Genomic DNA, 20,955 nt, shown 5'->3' with positions numbered 1-20,955 from the left:
GACTACTTTGTCTGAGACCTGGAGTGTAGTTTGTCCACCTATGTGGTAAGAAATGAAAAGGAATCACTGTGATCATGGGTTCATCTGAGTTGTGTCTGATACTTCAAGATCTCTATTTAAGAACCTTGTCACATTTTCAAAATATCATTTGAAAGAGGTGCTACTCTGTTGCACAAAAACAAGTCCCAGCCCCACAGTGTTCTATTTCTATAGAACTCTTCTTGGCCAAGTCATTTGCCTGGGATTAGTATTTTTAATCCAGTTTGAATTCTGTTTGCTAGTTTTCTAGTACATTGACTTTTACGTTTTAAGGAGTTTGTTTTCCTTTACAGGCAAAAGTTTCCATTTTGACCTCCACCAGGCCCTTTAAATTCTAGATTACCTGATAATAACTCTGAGGTTTGATACCATTCTGTCTGAATGGTACTCTAATTTCCACAGCAGTTCCACCTACATGAGGTAATTTAATCCTCACAGTAATGAATTAGTTATCATCATCCACTGTTTTCAGATTGGGAGGTGTGAGAGGAGGAAACAACAAGCTAAAAGACTAGCTTCAGTCACACAGGTGCTGAAGGACAGAGCTGGGTCTCACACCTGTCTTCTGACAACAAGACCAGAGCTTTTTTTGAGGTCATTACTTAATGTAAATAAAAATAATATCCGTGACCTTCTTTTACTGCATTAGACCAAAAAAGTATAGATTTAAAAAATTATATTCTGCCTAATTCATGCTCTAATGATTTATTCATGTTATGAAATTTATTTTTGGTGCCAATCTAGCTTACTAAGTGCTAGCTACTAGTTTATGCACTTAAATACATTGCCTTTTACTGTCCTATGTGCTAAGTATTTAATCTCCATTTTTAAGTGAAGAAAGTTGCTCACATTTAGGCAGCTAAGATGCAGTTTAAACCTGATTCTGCCAAACTTCTACAGGTATGCTCTTAACCCCTAGGCTATACTACTTGATATGGCATAAAAAACACTCAATTAGACTTTAAGAAATAGTTCTTCAAGTCCAAGCTCTTTCCATTGTTAAAGTAAAAATACTATCCTCTCCCCTGCCTAATTCATAGTTTTATTCGGAGTATTGAAAGAAATAATGTATGTAAAGGAGATTTTTAAAATATAAATCACCGTAAATAGGTAATTTACTATTAATATGGTTAATCTCATTTAATGAGAAATAATGAGAAAGGAATAACACCCCTCAACCCTCTGTCACCTCCCAGGTATTTTTACAGTTGCTTTACATAGACAGGCTTCAATTAAATGTGGCTGCACCTAAAGTGAAAATTCAGGGCACTGTGTCAGACCTCTAGAAGAGACTGTTCGGTGGCCACGGGAGCTTCATAGCACACCTCAAAACATGCCGCACAGGGGGCCACCACCCACTCAGCCCCTGCACAGGGCTGGTCCTGCTGAGAATCCAAGGGCTCCTATTTAGAACAGCTCACTGTAGGGAGATTCACGCTTATGGAAATAATTAATGGTGGCAATGATCCTTATAATGGCACCTGATGCCCTGCTGCGAAGAAAGATAAACCAGCCTTCACCATAAAGAACTTACAAATTATACTGAGCAAACATGTTAACAGCTATTAAGAGTCCTAATCAGAGCTGTTAAACAAACAATTAAGAGATGTCATATAAAATACACCCATTTAGGAATAGCAGCTACATGTTTGGAGTTTTAAAAGGAACCATTTGCCTTTGAGATAGAGATAAAGCCCTCAGTGCAGGTTAGGCAAGAGCGAGGCCCCTTTCTGAGCAAATCCATTTTCTGAGCATCAAATCCCATGGACAAAGCTCTGTTCCCAGTGGTGTGTTTGCATCCTAAGTTTATTTTGGGTCTCATTACTATTTCATCAGAAAATTACTCTCTTTTTTTCCGACGTGACTTATTATTATAAGTAGTGCTGCTTTAAAGGGCCATGAAAATGTTGCTACAATCTAATAGTAAAAATCAAGAAATTATTTGTTTGGAAGAAACTTACTTTGCAGACAACATTTCAGGATAAGATGAGATTCATCCCCACCAGTGCTTAAATCCTTGCTTTTCTAAGTGTAGACCAGCGACATCAGCACCACCTGGGAGCTTGTCACAAATGCAGAATCTTGGACCTCACTCCAAACCTACAGAAACAGAATTTGCATTTTACAATTTTTTTTTTTTTTTTTTTTTTTGCGGTATGCGGGCCTCTCACTGTTGTGGCCTCTCCCATTGCGGAGCACAGGCTCCGGACGCGCAGGCCCAGCGGCCATGGTTCACGGGCCCAGCCACTCCGTGGCATGCGGGATCCTCCCGGACCGGGGCACGAACCGGTATCCCCTGCATCGGCAGGCGGACTCTCAACCACTGCGCCACCAGGGAAGCCCAGAATCTGCATTTTAATAAGACCCTCCGATAATATATATATATTAAAATTTTCAAAGAAATATCAATGTGAACGCTTCTGTTATCAGAAATTCTATCAGAAAATTAATATTTAATCTTATGGACAGTAAAAGGGAAATTACTCGCTTTAGGAAGGTATATAAATAGTGTGACATTTGCTTGATGATGAAACGTATCTGAAGTGGTCCCCTCTGACACCCATGCCTGATGGTGGCGTCCAGGGTTTCCAGCATATCACACCATCCCAGCAATGTTCAGTCGCCATCTGGTAGTCTCTCCTACCTCTTCAAGTTCTGTGTCCCCTTCACATGCTCAGTGTAGCTCCCATTTATCTGAAACACTAGCACTATAGGGTAAAGTGCATACAAGAGGGTGGGCAAGGAGGGAGTCTTTTTAGCCTTTAGCCCCACATGTTCTTCCATAGTTAAAATACACAAGTCTACTTTGTGATCATTCCAGCACCACTTGGCTGAGTCTACTCTATACAAATTGTGCCATGTTTGTGGATTAAGAGAAGTAGTGGCTCTTGTATCTTCTCATTGGAAAAGTTAAGGAGGACTGAGATTCAACTTGACTATTCATACACTGCAGAGTATCTAGAGTCCTTTCGGCAGTGGGTTTTCACAGCAGTCATGAACATCCCATAAATTACATGACATGATGTGATTTTCAAAATCTGATTTCTTATGATGTCCATATGGGGAACTATTTTAAGACTATAGTAAAAGTATACACATTAACATATACTACCAAAAAATAGAATCTCACGGTGAACAAAGAAGATTAAGTAAAGCATCAGTTGACTTTTACAGTTAAAAAAAAAAAATCTCATGGAGGAAATTATAATGATGTTCTTTATAATTGTTCTGAAAAGAAAATCAACTCTAAGAAAGTTATAACCGGCCTAATTAATGCTTAAATCGTTCCTCCTGAGAAACATTTTTTTTATGTGATATAAATGGACTTCCTAGAAAATATTCTTGTCTGTATTTAGTGGTTATTCAATGTTCTTTCCTGCACTGTGGTAACATACAGCCCTTCACAATAGGAAATGAAAGGTTTTTATTTCTGCTTTTGGTTTTACCTTGTTGTTTCTACTCATGTACAAGTAAGAAGTAAATAAAACAGGAGGACATTGACAATTTTTATCTAGCAGTATCGAGTTTTCAAAACAATAGTTATATTTGGGTTGAAGATAATTGATCATTTAAAATTATATATACATGTGTTTGGGTCATGGAAAAGATAATTGTAGTCACATGAAAAGAGTTTTCCTTCGTGAATGTTTATACCTTAGTCACCTTAGACTGCACGGTCATGAATTATGCAGTATAATCCACTTTCTAACCATGTGGTCTGCCTGGGGCAAGTCTCTGCATCTCACTTCCCTCATCTGTAAAATAGGGCTAAAAATTAAACCTACCTCAGCATTATTTTGAGGACTAAATGATATAATTTCCTCATGAAAAAACCAGAATGAACTTTTTGGACAACTCAGTACATTAAAAAGTGTTTAAGAGAGTGTGTGGCCCATAGTAAGAGCTCATCTCATGTTAGATATTACATTGTTTTCTTCTTACCACACCATCATTCAGCCAATTTTGACAGAAATATAATATACAGAAGCCATTCTCTCCTATTCTGAAATATAAAATGTCCACGTTCTCCTAAAACATGGCTATTTCCATCCTTATAAAAATAAGATACAGGGCTTCCCTGGTGATGCAGTGGTTGAGAGTCCGCCTGCCAATTCAGGGGACACAGGTTCGTGCCCCAGTCCGGCAAGATCCCACATGCCGCGGAGCGGCTGGGCCCGTGGGCCATGGCCGCTGGGCCTGCACGTCCGGAGCCTGTGCTCCACAACGGGAGAGGCCACAGCAGTGAGAGGCCCGTGTACCCAAAAAAAAAAAAATTCAAAATTCTCCTACTTATACCCCTAGCTCTCCTATTTCTCTTAATAGGAGCAAAACTTCTCATCAGAGCAGTCTGTCTTCATATTGTCACATCCTCTATCCTCATCCATTCTTCAACTCACTATAAGATGGCTTCTGCCCTGTTGCAGAGCTTCTCCCCCATAAATGCTGAAGTCTTTTGATTGGTAAATTTAACGATCACTTTTCACCTCCGATGTTACTGACCTTCGTGCAGCATTTGACATCTTCCATGATGCTGTCTTGTATCTCTTCTGCTTAGTGTCCTTCATGGTCTTCCTTAGCCTTCCTTTTATATGCTCATATTCCCAGAATTCCACACTTGGCCTTCTTTTTCATATATATGATGAAATCACTACCACTTTTTGCTGTGAACTCTTAGGTATATATTTTTCTTGCCCTTTCTCTGTCTCTGTCTACTTCCCATTCCCTATTCTGGAACCCCTTAGTGTGTTTTCAATAAATTTTCTCAACCAGCCTAGCAATAGCTAGGTATCAGGTAGTGCACTAGGCATGAGGATTACAATGAAATGTATTAATTAAAGACTCAGAAGGCTTTAAGAGAACTTGAAATAGAATATGATTCATTCTATTTTCAGGTATTTCTTCATCTACATTCATGTATGACATGGTTTTTCTTTATTGGCTGCAATCACCAGTAACTATGATATATGCTGAGAATTTAACATCTGGGAAGATGGGATAGAAGTGAGTTTTGCTTTGCTTAGTTTTGTTTGGATAGCTGTTTCCTTGGATTGATTTGAAATATGGATGCAGAGAGGTGTTGAATTCTATATGGTAAATTTTGAATTTGAAGTGATGATGGGCCATATGGGCGAGGAGGTCCTACTGGCAGTTGTAAATGAGTCTCTGGAGACTATGCATGGTATCAAAATTGGAGAAGTACCTTTGTAAATAATCAACCTGGAGTGTTTCTCTAACTCCACTAAATTCAAGCTCTAATTCAAATCCTAACACAGACTCTCAAGTATATTTTTATTTGAATGATCCTAATTTCTCAGAATCAACCTGCCTTAACTCTAGAATTAAATCTCTATTTTCTAAGAAATGTTACTCAAATTTAAAAAATCTCTTCTGAATTACGCATTCATTCAACATATACTTATTAAGAGCAGAATAAATGACAAACTCTGTGCTGGTCACTGGGGATAATATGTGGAGCAAAATAAAATAGCTTCTTCCCTCCTGAAGCTTCAGTCTATTGGGGGAGGGAGCTGTCAATCAAATAACGTTGCAAGACTTAGAAGTCAAAAATATATGAGCTAAAGAAGGTCTTAACTTATTTTGGGCTCCTGGAGGCCTCCTTGAGGAAGTGATAATTCCCATGAGACTGCAGCTGTGCTGTTAGCCATATGTAGAAGGGAAGGACCTTCTAGGCGGCGAGATCTTATGAGGTCTTAAGGCAAAGAAGGAATGTGGCGAATTCGAGGAAAAGAGGAAAGACCTGGGTGACTGGAGCACAGTGAATACAAAGGGGGACAGTGATAGATGAGGCTAAAGAGGCAGGCCGTGGTACATGAGGGCTGAGTTGATGGGTCTCCTGCTCAGCAGGACCACCTCCTCGCATGAGAACCACGTCCAGGCTGCACGTCTCAACGGAGGGAGAATGAGAGAGTTAAAATGTCCATTCTCATGTTGTGCTAAACTTAACTCCTGGGAAATTCTTCTGGTTGGGCCTAATTTTTTTACAGCCATACTGACTATACCTGCCATACAGTAAACCGCACATATTTAAAGTGTACAGTCTGATGTTTTGAAATATGTGTATACCTGTGAGACCATCACCACATCAAGCTGATGAAAGTATTCACAGTCCCTGAAAGTTTCCTTGTCCCTTTTGTAGTCCTTCCCTCCCGACCACTCCCATCCCCTCCAGGCAACAATTGACCTCTCATGCTTAGAACAGTGCCTGGCACATAAAATAAATTGTGTTGACTATATGAAAAGTGAGGCTGTTTGGAGAATTAGCTCTTAGCTTGACTTTTAGTTGGTTGCTCCACCTTTTCTAGGTATGCAGTGCTGTTCAGAATCAGGATTTCACTGTCATTCAAGACTACTGCACTGGCCTCAAAGCCTTGCTTTATCTGAAAAGCATTGAAGAGCTACAAGACTGGGACGGGCAGAGTCCAGCCACCGAGAGTCACCAGAAAGGGAAACCAGTTCCTCGCATTGCTGAACTCGTGGGAAAGGTATGTGGCCACCTCTCCTGGGTTGTCCTTGAGAACTCTGCCTTGTTCACTTTCCATTTCAGGTCTTGTTTGCCCTCCTACCATCTCATTAACAGAGGAAACACAGTGCCCATTTGATGTGATTTCTGCTGTAGAATCGTTCTGAAGGAGGCTTGATTATAACTCTATGATAGGTCTCTGACTTACATTTTTATGAAACCAATATAACACAAGGTCATATAAAAGAAAAAGATTGAAGTTTATAGTGTAAAGTGCCTCCAAATTCTTGCTTACTGTGGTGATGACTGGCATTCTTTCCAGTAGGAGGCTGGAGATTTCTTTATTCTTTAACAAGCTCTGGAAATTATAACATTACCTTTCTATTTTCAAGACAATCAAATCACTGGAGCCCTGAATAATACGATGAAGTTTTTAAAATTAAAATCTAATCAGTATCTTTTGTAACTGCTTCTGCTATGTGGTTAAACCTGGGCTCAAAAGGTTATGTCCCAACTTTCTCACTAACTGCTATTTTCAGAGAAATATACACTACATTTACATTTTGAATAATACAGTGATTTTAGCAAATCTTTTCTAAAACAACATTCAGCATTTCGCCTTTGTATCTCCTTTGTATTATTCTAAATAGATAACCATTGTCAGAAGACGTTTCTTGAGTCCTGAATGAGGGGAGGAAAAAATTATAATTCTTAGTCTTTTCAGCTTGTCACTACATCAATAATTAACTTTAAAAAAAAGAGAGGCAAGTAAAAAGATTCTTTAAGGAAGCATTTAATAATTCAAATGAATCTTAACTTGAAACAGGTCACATGAAAAAGAATGGAAAACAAAAACCCTGGGTACTCTGCCTTGGATGGCAAGGTTAGGGACTCAGAAAGAATAAGAGAAACATCATATAACAATTTACATTTGGCTAATTTTAATGGGAAATATCACTATTCCTCTCCAAACAGCCAAAAATAAGGGCTTCTTGGAGAATAATGTGTATCCCTGCAAGTCCAGTGATGAAAAATAAAAGGGAGAAAGAAATAAAATCTTACAGTGTGGATTCCAGGAAAATATCGTGATGAATGACTCCATGAGTGGCAATCAAACAAAAAGGCTGGGTGACATTAATATTTATAATATTATAATTAGCGAGACTGTGCCTAAGCAGCATTATTAGTGTAACTAATCATATTATCATAAACTGAGTCTGCAAGTATTTAGACAGTGAGTGTTCTTGCCTTTATCAATGACCATCAATATCCTAAAATTGTTCATAACTAAAAAAAAATTACAAATAACTTTATACTCATCCAATGTAAATATATCAAGTCAATTGTTTCTGACATGGTAGCTTTGATAGTTTATGACTGTCTATAAAAGCATTGTCTCAAATGTATGCAGTCACCATGCACGCTGAAATGGAAGTAGCTGCATTGCACTGTGCCATTTTTGTCTTTAAAAGACTTCCACACTCGTTTGAAAACTTACATATTCAAATAGAAGATGGATAATGATGGAAACACTTGTGTCAGTGACTTAAGTGGAAATTGATTTTCTGATAGTTTGAATCTAGATTCAGACTTTATTTTAGTAAGTCCAGCCTTCATCAAAATCAAAAGTGTAATTTCCAGCATTATCATTTGTTAAAAAAAAAAAAGATTTTGCCTATGTGATTATATTAGCGATTCATTTCTCAGCACTAAGTTGAGGAACAAGCAGATGGTCTGCTAATAGATCTATGCTCCAGAGTCTCTGGTGAGGGCTGACATGACTCAAACAATAGGTGACTATCCCCTTTAGGTTAATATCCCTAATAGTGAATTAAAGTGCTGTAGCTTCCTAGCTATTCCTTCCTAGCGTTGCAGGTGTGTGTGTGTGTGTGTGTGTGTGTGTGTGTGTGTGTGTGTGTGTGCGCATCTTTGAAAATAATTCATATTATATTTTCGTTAGCTATAGAATAGGATGCTGGTTCTTACCCTGTTTTCATGATAAATGGACAAGAGAAGTTGCAGACCCTTTTCAGAAAGCCCCGCTGGAAGTAGCTGGCTCCTTTAGACAGGAAAAAATTTGTTTGGAAAGTACAGTTGTTACTCTCTTTCATCTTTCGCTCAGAGGTCAGGCTAGCATAAATTAGAGTAGAAATTCAGAAGAAACGAATTACAGTACGGTGTTTGAAGATGGAGGAAAAATGAGACTTGAGCCATGGAAACAAATTAGTTTGGCCAAATTAGTCATGTTATCTTTCAAGTAATTAGTATATTTAATATACGTAATTAGTATATTTAATATAGTCTCCCTAATGCATACCTCACGTATAAATTGATTAAACTTCCCAAGCAATGTTTCTTCATGTGACTTTGGAAGCGCAAGCAGTCAGGCCTTTATGGTTTGCTCTGGTCTTACAGTGCAAGTTGTATAAATTCGTGCCTGCGAGCATGAAAGTAGATCCCACAGGAAGAGCAGTCACCAGCTCTGCTGCACCACAAAGCTATCGATCTCCAACTCCTGGTGCTTAAAAACCATGTGGCATGCTTATGAAAATGTAGATTCCCAGGCTCCACTCCCAGAGATCCTGATTTCATTGGTCAAAGGTGAGTCCAGGAATCTGCATTTTAACAACCTGATTCTGATGGAAGCATACAAGGATCCGCATTGCCAAGAAAAGTGAAAGTAAGAATAGCAACCGAATATAGTCAGAGATGGAGAAGTTAGCAGTGGGAACAACACAAGCTTCTCTTGAGGGAGAAAGCTGGTAAGAAATGATTTTGAGCTGGAAGAGAAATGAAATAGAGTGTCAGGAGAGGAAATCCAGAAAAGCAGCACACTGGGCTCTGAATGGCCAGTGGTTGAAAATACCCATTGAGGAACCAGGACCGGGAGTTAGTTCAGCAGCTAGGTCAAAGACATGTAAGCAAGAAGAATTCTAAGGACAGATACAGTTCTCAAAGCATGACATCCAGAGTCCATGCAGACAGTCAGCAACGAGGAAGTCTGTGAGGATAAGGAAGGGGAGGCTATTCACAGTATCATCAAAAAGGAGGCGCATCGGGGGCTTCCCTGGTGGCGCAGTGGTTGAGAGTCCGCTTGCCGATGCAGGGGACACGGGTTCGTGCCCCAGTCTGGGAAGATCCCTACATGCCGCGGAGCAGCTGGGCCCGTGAGCCATGGCCGCTGAGCCTGCGCATCCGGAGCCTGTGCTCCGCAACGGAAGAGGCCACAACAGTGAGAGGCCTGCGTACCGCAAGAAAAAAAAAAAAAAAAAAGGAGGCGCATCGGTAAGAAAGAACTTTTATTATATACTCAGTTACCTTAATCCCCTCTTCTACCTGGTGAAAACCTGGTGACTTAATAAAAGTGAACTGTTTGCTTGCTACGTATGGGACAGTGGTTACCAACAGAGTTCCAAGTAAGACTGTTAGGTTTCCATGATGCTTCCTTACTATACTAGCTAAGCAACTTGGACAAGTTAATTAATCTCTCTAAATCTGTTTCTAAAACTATGAAATGAGGATAACCACAGTACAAGTCCACGATCTCTCATTAACACTTCTGAAACCCAAAAAGCTCTGAAACCAAATGTTTCACATAACTCATTTGGCAGCAAACCCGGCCTGAACTGATGGGAGGCTTTTATAATCTTTATTTATTCCTCTTAGAGAGAACATTTACGTGTTTACTTCCAATCGACGAATGTGTTGAAGTCCAGGTTGCCACGCCATATCTTGCTGTAGGTGCTAGGGAAAAGGTAGTATGTGTACCATTTTTCTTTCCTAAAGTCCAAAATAAAATTCTGCGTTTTGAGCTACGTTTGGCCCCAAGTATTTTAGATAAAGCGTTGTGAAGAATACTTAAGTGAGAATATAGTTGCAATTATACCTTTATCCACAAATTCTTCGTTAGAATTGGAGACAAAGTATATATTTTAGTGACATTAGAAAGTAAACTGTTAGTATTTGGCATTTTTAGGTGTGGAAATAAGAATTATGTGGAGATTATTTGCTTGAGAAACATGAAAGAAATTGGAGGCTCCAATATTAGAACAGAAAATGTTACAGTCAGAAAGCATAGGAGGAAATGACTTCACTTCTTTGTGCCTGAGATGAAGGATTCCTAAGCAAGAGCCTTTGAAAGGGAAACAGCACAGGACAACACTACTGACTGCTTGGTTTCTGCGTTCATTTTCACATGCTGTTCCTTACATCTGAAATGTCTTTCCAATTCACTAAAGAGTAATGAAAGCATCCACTTCTCTTTGAGTTATTCTCTGACCTCTACACCAGAATTAATTTCTCCTTCTCTTCTTCAACCTTAGTTGCAACCAGTATCACACAGCATTTGAATTTTTGCATCTCTGTTTCTTCTACCAGACAGTCTTCTTCACCTTTGTATCCCAATTTCTGGGGACCCACTGATACTCAGAAAGGGCTTAATAAATGATGCTCAAATAAGTAACTGAATGAATAAATTAATGTAAGAAAACAGCTAAGTGGTAGAACTAAATATTAGTAGTCAATGACTTATCAAGCCATCGCTTTTCCCATGACATCAGAAATGAAAAAATGTAAAAAGAAAAATAATAACTTTGAACTTAAAAGTTCCTTTTGGTGTATAAGTCTAGTTTAGTAAAATGAAATGGAAAGAAGCCAGAGTGGAAAGAGTGAGATAGGCAAGTGAGCAACCTGCATTCCTTCTAGGATTGGCAAAATGTACCTAGAGTATAAGCTTCTTTAGGGCCTAGACCACACACTCTGTGCCAGTGCCTGACCCAATATCTACCATGTAGGAGCAACGGCGTGGTAGCCGAATTGATGAATGATATATTGATCACTCTTTTTTTTTTTTAAGATCTATCTTAAATGTCACTTACTTTGTGAAGCCATCTATGACTATCTTCCTCTCCCTCTGGGAAAATTGTCACTCCTTTCTCCTACAGCCCTTTGTTCATATAACTGCTATTGCAGTTATGACATTATCTTCTAGTTAACATTACTTCTTGTCCATCGCTGAGCTCATTATGAGCAACTTGAAAACAGAGATCATGTCTTATTTACACTTGAGTTTTCAAGCAACTAGCACAATGCTACATGTTTATACAATTAAGTTGCACAGACTATCTGTGGTGTCCTTATTTGGAAGGAAAAAAAGGAAACAAATTTATAATTAAAATTCCAGCCAGGCCCTTTCAAAAATAGCAGGCATTTTAGAAGAAAACAGTAAATGTGCCAAATTACTTTCAGTAGGTATTCAAATATGATGAAATACATATCAGTGATATTAATAAGTGAACATAATGTGTACTCATGAAAAAGCTTTCATTAGGATAAAGTCAGAGAAACTGTCGTGGTGCTTGTATAATGACTCATAAAACAAGGCTTTATTTTGATGATAGAAACCAAAATTGGCGCATCTATATGACCAGATGCATCATTCTCATGTTTTTAAAACCAAAAGTAATATGATTTTGTAACACTACCGCTATCTGGTTATGGTGTTTGATGTGTAGATGTCTATTTCTTTGTCTCTGGTATATTATCCAACACAGAGAACAAAGAAGTGTCCACAAGGAACATATAATGTCATAAGCATGATCATCACAAAAGTCCTAATAATAACAGTCTCAGAAGAGGAGAGTGGTATCTCCTGTTTACCCAAAACTTTAAAAGTTCTATGTCTTCATGCTATTTATTTTTTCATGCTTTTTATGTTTCCAAATTGAGATATAATTTACATAAAGAAAAAAGGTCTGTCTTTAAAAGCACAGGTCTTAAATAAACCATTTGATGAGTTTTGACAAATGATATACCCATGCAACTCTTAATTCTATCAAGATACAGAACATTGTCAACACCTCAAAGATTCCCTTTTGCACTCTCCCAGTCATTATCTCTCCCTCCTCCTCACCACCAGAAGCAAACACAATCTAATTTCCATCAACATAGATTAGTTTGTTCATACTCTTTAACATCATATAATTAGAATTCCACATTGTGTGTTTTTTTGTGTGTAGTTACTCTCACTCAGCACAGTGTTTCAGAGATTCATCCATGATTTGGGGAGTGTTAAGTAATTCATTTTTTTAATTGGTAAAAAATATTTTATTGTATAAATATACCACAATTTGTGTATTTATTCAAAATGACATTTGGGCTGTTTTCACTTTCCCATTATTATAAATATATCTGAAATAAGCATTCAGGCATAACTGGTTTTGTGAATACATATTTTCATTTCTCTTGAGTAAAACCCAGGAGTGTAATATCTGAGTCTTAAGGTGATGTGTATGCTTTATAAGAAACCTATAAACAGATTTCCAAAGTGGTGGTCCCATTTTACACGGCTACCAACTGTGGATGGGTGTTTCGGTTCTTCCAGCCAACATTTAGTATCCTCTGTCTTTTTAATTTCAGACATTTTAGTACATGTACATTGGTACGACACTGAAATTTTAATTTTCATCTCCCTGAAAATTAATGATTTAAACACTTCTTTGTGTCCTTATTGTCCATCCATATATCTTCTTCTGTGAAGTGTCTATTCAAATTTTTTGTCCACTTAGAAGTTGGGTTTATTTTTAATTAAACTTTAGGAGTTCTTTATATGTTCTCAGTACAAGTCCTTAGCTGCAGAAAAAGCATTTGAAAAGATCCATCATTTACTTACCATAAAACCCTAAGCAATCTAGTGGAAGGAAACTTCCTCAATCTGATAAAGGGCAGGTACAAAAATTCTACAGCTCATTTCATATGTAATGGCAAAACAATAAACTTTTTCTCCTAAGATCAAGAACTAAGCGTAAATGTCTATGCTCACTACTTATATCCAGTATTATACTGGAGGTCCTAACTAGTGCAGTAAGGACATGAAAAGAAAGAAATGGCATCCAGATTGGAAACAAAGGACTAAGACTGTTTTCATTTGCGGATAGTAATATCGTGTACATAAAACATCATAAAGAACCTATAAAAACACTATTAAAGTCAATAAATGAACTAAGCAAAGTTTCAGGACAAAAGACAATATACAAAAGTCAGTTGTATTTCTGTATGAACAACAGGAAAAATAAACAATCAGAAAATTAAATTTTAAAATGCCATTTACAATGGCATTTAAAAACTACAAAGTACTTAGGAACAAATTAAAATATATGCAATAACCACCCACTGAAAACTACAAAGAATTGTTGAGAAAATTAATGAAGAAATATCAATGGAGAGATATGTTAAGATCTCAGTTCTGTCCAAATTGATCTGTAGAGTTATGACAATCCCAATCAAAATCCCAGCACACGTTTATGTAGAAGTTGATAAACTGATTCTAAAATTTACATTGGATTTCAAAGGTGTCAGAATAGCCAAAACAATCTTGAAAAAGAACAGACTTAGATGATTTGACCTATCTGCCTTCAAGACTTTCTATAAATCTTCAGTAATCAAGCAAGTGTGTTTTAGTGTCAGGATAGACAAATAGATCAATGGAAAGTCCAGAAGTAAACCCTCACATATACACTCAATTGATTTTTGACAAAGGCACTAAAGCATTCCAATGGAGAAAGGAAAGTCCTTTTGATAAATGGTGCTGGAATTAATGGGTAAGCATAGATATAGATATAGATACAGATATAGATATAGATATATTTTAATGAACCTCATACTTTCCTCACACAGGACACAAAAGTAATTTTAAATTATATCATAGATATAAAAGTAAAAAGACTATAAAAGTTTTAAAGAAAATATAAGTAAATATATTTACTTATAAGGAAAAATTTTTAGATAGGATACAAAAAGCACTAACCATACAAGAAAAAAAAAAGATAGGTTGCACTTCAAAAGGCAAGTGCTCATCAAAAGGCAAGTTAAGGAAATGAAAATTTAAGTCACAGAATGAGAGAAAATATCCATAATACTTATATCTCGCAAAGCACTTGTGACCAGAATAAATATATGTAATACTTTATGCAAGTAAACTGGATTTGAAATAATTTAATCTTATCAACAAGTACATGGTATCTTACAATGAAAAATCCACTGTGAGGGAGCCCGTGGGCTCTTGCAGCGAACTCCCATCCATGGCCACTTGCACGGCTAGCTCAGAAAAGAGAGAGAAAAGGTGATGAAAGTCATTTTCTTTCAAGTTCATCTTATGGCCTCATAGTTCTTGTCCATGCTATTTTCTCTCATTGCAGCTTTGTCCCTGTGGTTATGTTTTGGGGATACATTATACAGTTAGAGAAGTTCCAGATGACATGTTACATTTCTGTCAGTTAGCTTGGGTAATGATTGAAATAGAAATCAATATTATTGCTTTCTATGACTGATTGCATGAGGCTAAATATTTTTTATTGTTTTAGCTCATTTCATAGAACATGGCAAAAAAAAACAGCATCAGTTCCTGGAAATTCAAACTTTCCAAAATTACCAAATGAGTCTACTGCATAGATATGGGAACTTATCTACATCTCTAAATATCATCAGATGGTTTGAGTAGTATCTTAGGTAGAATGCTGAATTGCCAAGTATCCTTTTAGAATATGGCAATCACCTGTTATAAATGGTGATTATTCCTACTTATAAGCAAAAAATGCTGGATAAGATTTGATATCCCCTCTTGTAGTCCTGAGTGTCTCATCAGCTCATTAATGTGTAAGAATCCCACAGAGGAGTCAATATGCTGCTGTAGTAAAAAGAGCACTGTGTTTGGAGTCCAGCAGGTCTGGGTTTGAATCCCACCTCAGTGTCTTACTACTGGGTGAACTTGGACCAACCACATGAATCCTACAGTTCCCCTTTGCTGAAATGCCAAAGTGAGATAATGATACTGATTTCATGGGTGCTTTGTGAGGACCAGAAATCATATATATGATGTATGTAGCACATAGCAGGCATTCAATGCATGGCAGTTATTGTTATAACTAAGTCTAACATAGATAGATAGATAGATTGGGGTAATTTGGATATGTGATATATTTGTATCCAAAATATATGGATAACATTAGGGTAAGCATAAACATTTGAGCAATGCTTTATGAGTGGATTTCTTCAATCTTCTGTGTAGATTTTCCAGCTGATACTCATACATTATTTTTATACATTCTCTTGGCTTTCTATTGATAACATGCCCTTATTACGTTAGTTTTGTTTGATCTGCTTAAAAGCCTGCAACTTTGTCCTTTGAAGCATTCCCTTTCATACACACAAAAAAGCTCCTAAACAAATCAGAAATGTTTGCTTTCCAAGCAAAATGGAGATAAATTTGTTAATTTGGGGTCTGAGCAGTAACCTAGCATGAATGGTTCATCATTGGTCCTACAATAGGTGAAAGGGAGGGGCCTACTTTGTTGCCAAATCAGAGTAACTGTATCAGAATTTAATATCAACAATTATAGGAGGGGCTGGTAGAAGTCTCTCATGTTATGGGAAGAGATAGTTTTGCATTGCTTATAACCAGAATAGTGTGTGCCCCTATAAACCTTCCCAGCTTGTTTTCTCTCCCATCTCAGGGGTAGGTGGGTTCATTGCACAGGGGAACTCTGATATTTGGTGGCAATTACTGAGAGCACTTTGTAGAGGAGAATTCTAACTCAAAGCCAAGCCCAGCGGAGGTATGTGATCAATTGGTAATGCCTGCATGGGCACCGACACAGAAAGATGTTGCAGGATATGGCTTTGCACTTCCTGGAGTGTGGAGCACTGACAGCTTGACTGGTTTAGGAATTTGGGCAGCGATGAGCTCTTGAATTTGTAACCATTATACCCACCTCGTTGCAGTCCACCACTGTGTGCCTGAAATAAAATGTAAGCCATACAACATTTTTACTGTTGCCAGCATCCCATCATGCTTTTAAAACTTACGAGTCCCTATTTCTTCTCACTCATTAAATTGATATCTAATTCCAAGTACAAATGAAATTATTCCCTTTGTCACTTTCATGAAAGTAAGTGGTTCAGTATAATTCCTCATACTTCATCAAATATACTACTTTAATCAGAATGCACCTCATTAATATTAATTATATACTTAGAACTTGTGTAAAAGTGCTTTTCATCTTCAACACAAGTTACCCACATTAATTCTGATAGTACTTTTAAGCCAGGAAAAAAAATTAGGATTTTTCTTGTTCTGGGTGGGGACTGAGGATCTGTAAAGAAACCATTAGTATAAGCATGTAAGATAAAATTTGAATTCAAATACTATCCTCAAACTCATCTCCTATCCTCCCTCCTAAGAACTCTACAAAATCAGTGAACATTTATCACAAACCAGTTAGCTTTGTTCCTAATCCTGATTTTATGGAATAAAGCAAAATATCTCTTTGTAATTCTGAGCTACGCCCCTGAGAAAAAAATAGACATTTGTTATATCTCTGTTTAAGCTCACTGTCCACTTGAATAAATGGAGCATTATATAAAAGATATAATATTCTGGTATTAAAGGAGTCAAAGGAGTCATTTTGATAATGCAAAGAGTCAACAGAGATTCTAATTATATTCAACTTTATGACAATGTATCCTAATCTAAGATTTCTTTCTTTTTTTTTTTTTTGGCTGTGTTGGGTCTTCATTTCTGCGCGAGGGCTTTCTCTAGTTGCGGTGAGTGGGGCCACTCTTCATCGTGGTGCGTGGGCCTCTCACTGTCACAGCCTCTCTTGTTGCAGAGCACAGGCTCTAGACGTGCAGGCTCAGTAGTTGTGGCTCACGGGCCCAGTTGCCCCGCAGCATGTGGGATCTTCTCGGACCAGGGCTCGAAACCGTGTCCCCTGCATCGGCAGGCAGACTCTCAACCACTGCGCCACCACGGAAGCCCTATCCTAATCTAAGATTTGAGGAAAAAAAAATTAAATATCTGCTATTTGAAATTCAAAAGAAGGATGTGATTTACCCCCTCCCCAAAAACATCAAACAAGACAAACCATAGTTCTTTGGTTTTGTTATTGTATTTTGGTTTTGGTTTTGTATTTTTTTACCTTTGAAATTATATGCATGTAACTGCCATTGAATAGCATTACCAAAGCCCTGGAAGTTTAGGAAGGATAGGCCAAGATATCTTCAATTGTTCTGAATAATTGGCAGTCTTCCAATTAACTAAATCCATTTAGATATCCAGATGAAATATCTATCCCTTCTCCTCTTCTCCTTAGAAACCTGATTACTTTGTTTGGTTGCCATATTGACCTAATTAACCACCTAATTTCTAAATATCCCCTCCATTTCATGCTGTATAGATATTGGAAAGCAATCTTATTAGTGTCTAAAATCCATGCCCTATATTAGTCTGTGCTTCATGGCCACGAGTGACCCCTAGAAATGTGTTTGAGAAGATGTGACTACAACCTGCCCAGAGAATGTGACTAATGCTACATAGAGAATTCTTTGATTTGCAGCTTCAGGCTCTGTCTGTGAAGTTGCCTCATAGACTTGGAAGTGCCCTGAAGCCTCACTCCCATGCTGCCCCATCTACTGTGGATTGTTCCTGGCAAACCACGCCAATACCGTGCCTCCTGAACCTCTGTTGCCATATATCTTTAAAGCATTTTTCTTGTCTTTCCTGCTTATCAATTGTATCCTATTTCATCTCAAACTAGAGAACCTTCTCTAGATCCTCTGCTTTCAATTATTCTCTGCGTATGCCCATTCCAACTGAACTATAGAATGTCACCCGTCCTTTCAGGGCTATCAAGCTGGTTATCTTTTGGAGCCTAAATGTTACCAAATGTTGCCTAAATGTTTCTTTACTTTTAATATAGGTCCCAAGTGAAATTAATGAAAGTAAACATATGGCATTTGTGGTAATCCGGGCCTCCCAAGAAAATAGAATTATCCCAGGACTACTGTATACATTCTTCACTGAGATATAGAACAAGCCTGCAAGATTATCCTTCTCTGTTCATACGCTCAGAGTTTGTGGTCAGCATTGGTGGTGCTCACTAATATTTCCTTGTTCTGTAGGAGAAGTAAACCTCCTTGCCTCTTGGATGCTTCATAGGGCTAGGTGACTAGATCTCGTTGATGCAATGTGAGTGAAATGTGGCATGTGATTCTGAGTGGAAACATTTCACTGCTGGCACTCAATTCTCTAAATTCCCTTTCCTTTGCCGTAGCAAACTTTGAAGTCTCATGATGAGAAAGGGGCAACATAAAATGTATGGCCTAGATTGCTAAGCCGCCACATTGAGGATATCCAGAGACACAACAGGCTTTTTTTTTATGAGTGAGAAATCAACTTTTATTGTGTTAAGTCACTGACATTTCAAGTATGATTATTACCAGAGTACAACCAGCCAGTGAGGATTAATACAGAATTGCAAATAACTTGTAGCTGTTGCCAGAGGACTGACAGCACTGTAGCCCTTTGAAAATTGTAAAACGGAAGAGCTCCTCTTTAGTGACCTTCACTTTCCTTTCTGCACCTCTTTCCACGTGCTGGCAGCTGGTACCATAATGTGGTTTTCCATTACATCACTCCACCCTGGGCCTGATCTCTTGGCAAAATGCCGGAAGATACCAGATAGCCTTGTTTCCAAACCGTACAGCAAAAATATTTATTCCTGCTTTGTAGCTGGTTTTAAATAAGTTATTGTGAAGAGATCCCACCATTGGCTTAATCCAACTGATGAAACTGAGCAGCGCTTATGCTTTTCACATAGCTTCTTTCTTGTTAGTAGTAAGGCCTTGGGCAACTTACATACTTTCCTCTTAGCCACCATTTCCTTGTTTAAAAAATTGGGATAACAATAGGTATCCCATAGGATTGTTGAGAAAAATAAATAACAGGGTCTGAATTTTTTCTTCTTCTCACAGGTCAGGCTCCAGAAAACATCATCTCTACTCATTGTCTCTCATTCCTTACTTGCTTTACTATCTCCAACCCATCAAAATTAGATTTCTATCCATCCCCACCCCCCAAATCACTAGAACTGCTCTTGTTCAAGTTATGTGATTTAGTGATCATCAAATCCAGTAATTTCCAGTCTTGTCTTTACTAGATTTTCTTACATTCAACAATTGACCACTTCTTCCCATTAGAAATTTCTTCTTTGATTTTTGAACACTCTTTTCTCCTGATTTCTCCCTTACTTTTTATCAAGCAAACAACTGTCAACACCTCGTATATGCCAGGCGTTATAATGCTGCCTTATTTAGAAGGATCACAGACTAGTGTGGAAATTAGGCAATTAAAGAGTTATTTATATAATATAGTATGATAATCACAGTGATACAGAGATATGCACAGAATAGCAGGGGTGGCAGGGAACTTGAGAATGTTTTCCAAAACAATCTGAAATTAAGGTCTAGGAAGTGTGGGAAGGCTAGGGCCCAAGCTAAGGCCGAAAGTATGACAGAGGCTTGGGGTCAAACAACATTTCTGTGTCTGAACAGAAGCTTCTTGGACTTAATCTTTTAGAACCCCTCCCCTTTTTTGGCCGTCACATAACATTCCCCTGTCCATGGCTCTTCTATTACTGTCTGTGCTCATCAGACCCAGAAGCCAATTTTAATCTCCTTGCTGTTATCATCCAAATGTGTACTCTCACCAAGACCCCCCCTCTGGACCCCACACGCCCATCTCTCCAGCTTTCTGGTGGACTTTGCCACCCAGTAGCCCAGTTCAGTGCTCTTCCTGCAACCTAGGAATAAAACAACAGTAGTGATTATCCCTGACAATTATATAAGCACTTTATAATTTACAAAGCACTTTGGCATACATTATCTCACCAGCTGCTTCCTTAATGTAATAGCATCAGTGGGCAAAAAACCGTGTCACTGCCAACAGCGCTTTTCTGACCTTGGTCTCCCAACCCCACCTACTAAAAACATAAGAGCAGCTGGATGGGAGCTGATTAGAGGTTGGAAGCTGACCTTGTTTGGGGACCAGGGGAGTGTGACAGCAGTGGTTGCCACCTCCACCTTCTCCATCTCCGGAGGGGTGACAGAGCAAGCCAGAGGTTTCATGGCAAAGTCTAGGAGGCTGCACAGAGCAGCAAGGCTTTTCATGGGCTTCCTAAGCACAGGCTGAGGGTGGCAGGCATCAGCTTGTGGGAGGTTAAGCACTTATCCACTCTCCCCCTACGTTTCAGATTTCTCATTTCTTACATGCATTAGCTATCATTTTGAAAGTTTCAGTGGGTTAATTAAATTCTTCTAGTGTTGATGCTAAGAAAGCTGAAACATTTTCAACTGAGATTGACACTACTCAAGACATAGGCTTCACTGATGTTTGTTCAGTAACACTCCAATATGTCACAGGATTGCTGAGAGAACATCTGAGAGCTATAATGAGCTAAAAGTCAAGTACAGGGGAAAATGTGTTCCAGACTGCTGCAGATGTTCTCAAATCAAATCATATTTCTGTGAAATGCCATATAGAATATTCAGCAGTTGAAGGATGCAACATGAAAGGACAGTTCAATTGATTTGCACTGTGTTTA

General features: G+C 38.2%; 1 protein-coding gene across 1 annotated transcript in view; it reads left to right on the top strand.

Moving 5' to 3' along the window:
• The window catches only part of DPYD (dihydropyrimidine dehydrogenase), an 828,512-nt gene that overhangs the window by 701,217 nt on the left and 106,340 nt on the right, over window positions 1–20,955 (top strand). Inside the window, exon 20 of the mRNA XM_032630437.1 lies at window positions 6,363–6,542. Coding sequence (XP_032486328.1) covers window positions 6,363–6,542 — 180 coding nt within the window. The remainder of the gene's footprint in view (window positions 1–6,362; window positions 6,543–20,955) is intronic.

The sequence above is a fragment of the Phocoena sinus genome, chromosome 1, assembly GCF_008692025.1.
Source record: "Phocoena sinus isolate mPhoSin1 chromosome 1, mPhoSin1.pri, whole genome shotgun sequence".
In the NCBI taxonomy this organism is placed as follows: domain Eukaryota; kingdom Metazoa; phylum Chordata; class Mammalia; order Artiodactyla; family Phocoenidae; genus Phocoena; species Phocoena sinus.
This window is presented reverse-complemented; position numbering and strand designations above follow the sequence as displayed.